We start from the raw sequence: 6504 nt of genomic DNA on the forward strand, positions 1-6504 counted from the left end.
GGTTGTCAGCACAGAGTCCCTCTCCCTCTCTGGGTCTAAAGTCCCCAGCTGCTTCATCTCTCCACATCATCTCTTACTCCATCTCTGGTGTCAATGCTTCTCTGGGTAGGGTCCCGCTCTCTGCTCTTCTCCCTTGATGGTCCCAGGGACCTCTGCTGCTAGGCTGAAAAGTTAATCACTCCCCTCCTTGCTATAAAACATCTACCTTTATATTTCCAACCCTCACAACCAGTTCTGATAACAATTATTCACTATTGTATCACAAGAGACCCGTCTGCATTTCAGTTCATCAGCCCCACCTAGACAGGTTGGATACTACTCAATACAGATTCTACCTTCCTCCAGGCCCCCTGGCTTTAGGTTCCCTCTTGAAAGCTTGTAAGCCAGTCACTTCTTGCCTTTGTAGTCCCCCCGCCCCGCCCCTTTGGGTAGCCAATGTCCAAGTTGCCCATCCCTGTCTACTCTGTGTGTGGAGGGGATGGGAATGATCCTTGCTGTAAAGATTTGTTCCCTCTTTTGAGCTACTGCATCCATAGGTGTAGGTCTGTTATTGTTTTTTAAAAAAAACCTTTCAGGAGCACAGTTCTCAAGTTAGTGATGTTGTTTATTTTATGAGCCAATCTGTTATTTTTAGAGTCCTGGTATGGAACCGTTAGATAAGCACTGGACTACTAACCACACAGCTGGTGGTTCAAACCCACTAGTCACTCCTTGAAAACCCTATTATTGTTGTTAAGTATCTTTGAGTCAGTTTTGATTCACCATATACATGGTTGCTATGAATTGGAACCAATTCAACAGCACTTAACAACAACAACAATCTATTATTTAACTAAAAGATGACTTCATGTAATAATTTTGGTTCAAGGTTTAACGAATATCTCAGGGCAATAGTCTTAGGGAGTCTTCCAGTCTCAAGTGGCCCAGTAAGTCTACATTTTTAAGGAAGCTGAGTTCTATTATGTATTTTGTTCCCATTCTATTAGAATCCATCTGTTGTGGCCTTGATCAAAATAGTCTGTAGCTGAAGTTAGGCACTATCTAGTTCTGATCTCAGGGTAGTGTAGTCTATTAGTCCTATAAACTAGTGTCTTCTCTGCATCTGGTTTCCTTTATTCTCTTTCACTCTGATGTGTAGACTATTCACAAACTTTTAAGACTCCAAACATGTCTAGTCAAACTAGGATGTAGATATAAACGTTATATACTTCAATATATGAATTGACCAAGTTGTACCATGAAACTAAGGTTTTATGCCTTCAGATCTGGTAAATCAATCTCATGAAGTGTTTAGCAACGATCTGTATTTGTGCTCCCTATGTGCTTTATTTTATACATAAATATATATGGATGCATACACTTACATATAAATACACCCACATATGTTGTTGTTAAGTGCCAACGAGTCACTTCCGACTCTTAGTGACCCTGTATAGGGTTTCCAACGAACAGTTGGTGGGTTTGAACCTCAGACCTTGTGGTTCACAGTCTAGTCTATCCTACAGCACCACATCAGGATTCTACATCTACATAGGCCCATCTATACACACATGGAGTCCTGGTGTGGCGCTGTAGGCTAATGCATCAGACTGCAAAGTCATTTGAACTGCAAGGTTGGTGATTCAAGCTTGCCAGCTGCTCCTCAGAAACCCTATACAGGGTTGCTATGGGTCAGAATCAGCTCGACGGCACTTAACAGCAACAACATACACACATATATACATACCTATTCATTTGTATAAAGGAGCTCTGGTGGCGTAGTGGTTACGAGTCAGGCTGCTAACCTCAAGGTCAGCAGTTTGAAACTACCAGCCGTTCCACCGTAGAAAGATGAGGCTTTCTGCTCCAGAGATTTACAGTCTCGGAAACCCTATATAGTAGGGTCTCTGTGAATCAAAATCGAATCCATGGCACATCACCACCACCACCATTTATTTGTATGCATAGACATACACACATGTTGGGGTGAGATGAGTTTCTTTATGTGGTCTTTTGGGGATACTGGTATGGTGCTGTAGGATAAGCACTAGACTGCTAACCAAAAGGATGGTGGTTCAAACCCACTAGCTACTCCTTGGAAACCCTATATATAGGGTTGCTATGAGTCAGAACCAACTCTGTGGTACTTAACAATGACAACAACAACAATAGCAAAACATGTGGTCTTTTGCATTGTTTGTCTGGAAAAACAGTTTGAGAGACTTTCCCCCTAAGCCCTAAGGAATTACCTTTACCCTAGTGTTTTGTTCCAGATGGTTTGTTATTCTTGTCCAGGTTGATTAACATTCTTGGATGAGCTGTAAACAAGGAATGGTTTGATACATTGTGTCTGACTCTAAGCTGCAACCTCCCCTGTGATTGGTAAATACTACGCAGGATTGATCAATGTATTATGCAAATGAAGTAACTATGGCCTACGATGCAAATTAAGTATCTTTTTAAAAAAATTTTTTTTAGAGTATTCCTACCTAAAGGGGATTTGTTAGTTAGTGGCCCCTGCTGGAAGGGGCCATGCCTTGAAATTAACAAGGAATTTGTGTGTGTGTGTGTGTGTGTGTGTGTACATATACTTATGGATATATGTATGCATTCATGTTCATATAATTTTAGCATTCTTAAAAGTTGCAGGAATAGTACAAAGAAGGATTGTATACCCTTTATTCAGATTCACCAATTATTATAATTTTCCTACATTTGCTTTACCATTATCTTCTTATCTCTCTCTCTCCTTCTTTGTATGTTCTCTCTCTCACAAACACACATCACTGTTGATTAAGAATTAGCTCAAAGTGCCTTCATGTGTATCAGAGTAGAACTGTACACCACAGACTTTTCAATTGTTGATGTTTCAGAAGCAGGTCACCAGGCTTTTCTTCCAAAGTACATCTCTGGCTGGACTCAAACCTCCAATTTTTCAGTTAGCAGTTGAGAACATTAATTGTTTGCACTACCCACCTAATATTTTTCTCTGAAACCATTTGAGAGCAATTCCTTTTTATAGAACATTTTTTTAAAAACATTTGAGAGTAATACTTTTTTTTTTTATATGACATTTGCATCAAATCATTCAAACACGGAGAGACATCAACGAAGGAGGCAAACACTCTACCAGATGGCTACAGCATTAGTGTGCCATTGCACCTCTTTCATCTCCATAGGCATTAGTGTCCCTCAGATGGCCTGTCTACTTAAGAAGAGGGAGGCTACTCACTTTGTCTCTTAATCAGATTGTGGGTTTGGTTTTGATTCTGTGAGAAGCAGAGACAAGCCAAGTGATGCTGAGCCTACAGGGTCAAAGTCAAAGTTAGTTGCTTATCATCAAGGGGAGGATCTCTTTTCTCAAATGAGCACCCAGTTTTAGAGTCATGAGAAGACTGAAATCTGCTCTGATTTCACTCAAGGAGAACAAAGTAGTTGACCACTCTTTAAGAATCACCTCGTCTTGACTTGCACCTCCCCCCAGCTCCAAATAAAGGAGAGGGAAATTAGAAATAGGGATTTCACTCCAAGGTAAATCCCTGGGGTAACAAAATTATGGGAAGTTTCTTGCAGAAATGTATGGTCCCTAAATGAGATTCAAGTTCATATGACTTGAGTCTGGCTTCCCCTGAAGTCATGCCTCTTTCTTCATTCCTTTGTATGTCTTCATAGGGGTGAGGAGTGGAGAGCTGTTTTGCTATGAAATGTCACTGATTACTGGACCTCATTAGTTGAGGGCCATCAATAAATGATGCTGTTTACTTTTTTTTTTTTAAGTGATCTGTAAACACCCCACTCTTTCAGGTTTTTAGTTGAGAATTTTTGTTGTTAAGTGCCATTGAGTGGGTTTCGACCCATAGTGACCCTGTATAGGTTCCCAAGAAGCAGCTAGTGAGTTTGAACTGCCGATCTTGCAGTTCAAACTGACCTTGTGTGGAGTGCTTATCCTAAAGCGCCACACCAGAATAGGTTGCATAAAATAATCACAGATAGGAAACACATGCATCTGTTGTACAGTTCTATTTTCAGGCCATTGAGAAAAAAAGGTCAAGGAGATGATGAAGGAGAAAAAGAGAAAGACAAATAATATAGGTGGAAGGAGAAGAAAGAGGTTTATAGGGAAAGAAAAAAATAGAGCTACTTGCTCACACACACATAAACATAATGAGAAAGAACTTTCTACAGGAAAGAATGGCTATTGAGTATCATCTATGGAAAATCCTACAATAGTTTAAAACTATGTTATATTTTTGCAACTATTGACACAATCTCTATATATTTCTAAATCTGTTGTTGTTGCTAAGTGCCGTTTAGCTGGTTCCGACTCATAGTGACCCTGCATAGGGTTTCTGAGGAGTGGCTGGTGAGTTTGAGCTGCCAACTTTGCATTTCAAATCAAACTTGTGGTCCAGTGCATTTCCTGCAGCACCACTATGTAGCTACATATACATCCATATCTATCTACACTGATATAACCAAATTCTGATTTTGTCTTGCTGAGCACATGAAGTCAATGGATTAATATTTTAAGAGAGGCTAGTTGTTGCTTTGTTGCTAAGTGACTTCGACTCACTTCCGACTCATAGTGATCCTGTATAGGGTTTCCGAGGAGCAGCTGGTGAATTTGAACCACTTACCCTGTGGTTCAACCCGACCTTGCGGTCCAGTGCTTTATCCTCTAGTTGTTGTTGTGTGCTGTTGGGTTGGTTCCGACTCATAGTGACCCTGTGTAGGGTTGGTTTCCTAGGAGAAGCTGGTGAGCTTGAACCGCCTACCATGCAGTTCAAACCGACCTTGCTGTCCAGGGCATTAACCCAATGTCACACCAGGACTCCTTATCCTCTAATTTTAGCACATAAAACTCTAATACTTATCCTCTAGTATTAGCACATAAAAGCTTCCTAACATGTTCTTTGCAAGAAGAAATGAGCCTTCCTTTCAAGACTCTAAGACACATCTAGACTTACCTTCTATTTAATTTCAGATTTCTTTCTAAGAACGACAACCAAGGAAAGCTAACCCACAATGTTAGAGATATTAATAAAGAGAATGCTGTATTTTCTGACTACTTACAAGGACCAGTTAACCAGATTCCCAACAATAAGCAGCACCATTCTGTCCTAGGAAGGAGGAAAGACAACATCAAATCAGGGGTTGGACACATTGCTTTTTAAACCTACAATATAGAAAGTTAACAACTATGGGAAAATGATAGCCTTGGTGAAAGAAAATTTCTATGATTCTGAAAGCCCTGACTACAGTTAGACACAAATTCTTGCAAAGGGTTAAATGGAATGCAAACAAATGTAACCAAATCCCCATAAAAGACCACATGCTCACAAAGCAGGGCTCTGGTTTTTCACCAGTATTTAGGGAGTGTGGCAACCAGGCTCACACTGGGAGGTGACACATTGGTATGTGTGCCAATTACTCAGTAGTAAGGGCATTCTGCCCCTCATCTATAATTGAGGAACATTTTCTGGGACTTGCTACTTGGTGGGCTCAATTGCAGCTCTGGGGTCCTACCTGTGGTGATATAGTTTCCTGGTCTTTATTCTGACCCTGCAATTACCAGACTCCTGGTCTCTATAACATGGAATCTTAACATTAAAGTTACTAGAGAAGGAAGAAAATATAGAGAAAATGTCCATCTTAAAGGATAATCAAGTATTGCTGTGTGGTACAAACACAATACCAGCCTAAAAATTTGCAGTTCAAAACCACCCACAGGTACCTCAAAAGACAGGCCTAGCTTACGAAAAAGAGCAGCTCTGCTCTTTACATCTGGAGGCACTGTGCATTAGAATCAGCTTCACAGTATCTAACTAACAACAACATCCGCAACAAAGGACAATTCCTCTGACAGAGATTTAGTAGCAACTCATTCCCTCTCTTTAAGGCACTATCTGATCATACTTCAATTTTCTTGACCATGCATTTACTCTGTAAATGTAGCTATTCTATGTCTTTCTGGGTAATACATGCAATTTGGAGGAAATATCTTTGTTTCTTTAAAAAATGGTCTTTTTTTTTTTTTTAATTTGCTCTGCATGTTTTTTGTTTTTTTTAAAAAATTGCTCTGCATGTTTCACGGCGAGGAGATGCTTAACTCTCAAATGCTCACAGGTTTTAATGAGTTTTTTGATTCTCATCTGAATAAAAGAGTCCAGTCTCAATTCCCTGACATTTAGGTGCTCACAGCTCCTGCCCAGATTTTAGAGGGCTAAAAGAATCCCACATGCTTTATGGAGAGATACTTCTGATAATAAACTATTGGTGTTGTTGTTGTTTGGTGCAATTAGACAATTTTGGCTCATTTGTTGTTGTTGTTAAGTGCCATCGAGTCGGTACCAACTCATAGCGACCCTATGCACAGCACAACAAAACACTGCCCGATCCTGGGCCAACTTCATTATTGTTGCCACGCTTGAGTCCATCGATGCTGCCACCTGGCCAATCCATCTCGTTGGGGGTCTTCCTCTTTTTCTCTGACCCTCCACCTTACTAAACATGATATCCTTCTCC

At 40.3% G+C, this 6504-nt stretch overlaps 1 protein-coding gene across 1 annotated transcript in view; it reads right to left on the bottom strand.

Moving 5' to 3' along the window:
• The window catches only part of SIDT1 (SID1 transmembrane family, member 1), a 229363-nt gene that overhangs the window by 13486 nt on the left and 209373 nt on the right, over window positions 1–6504 (bottom strand). The window contains exon 22 of the mRNA XM_006864177.1: window positions 5053–5099. Coding sequence (XP_006864239.1) covers window positions 5053–5099 — 47 coding nt within the window. The remainder of the gene's footprint in view (window positions 1–5052; window positions 5100–6504) is intronic.

This window comes from Chrysochloris asiatica, unplaced genomic scaffold, assembly GCF_000296735.1.
Source record: "Chrysochloris asiatica unplaced genomic scaffold, ChrAsi1.0 scaffold00061, whole genome shotgun sequence".
NCBI classification, from domain to species: Eukaryota; Metazoa; Chordata; class Mammalia; order Afrosoricida; family Chrysochloridae; genus Chrysochloris; species Chrysochloris asiatica.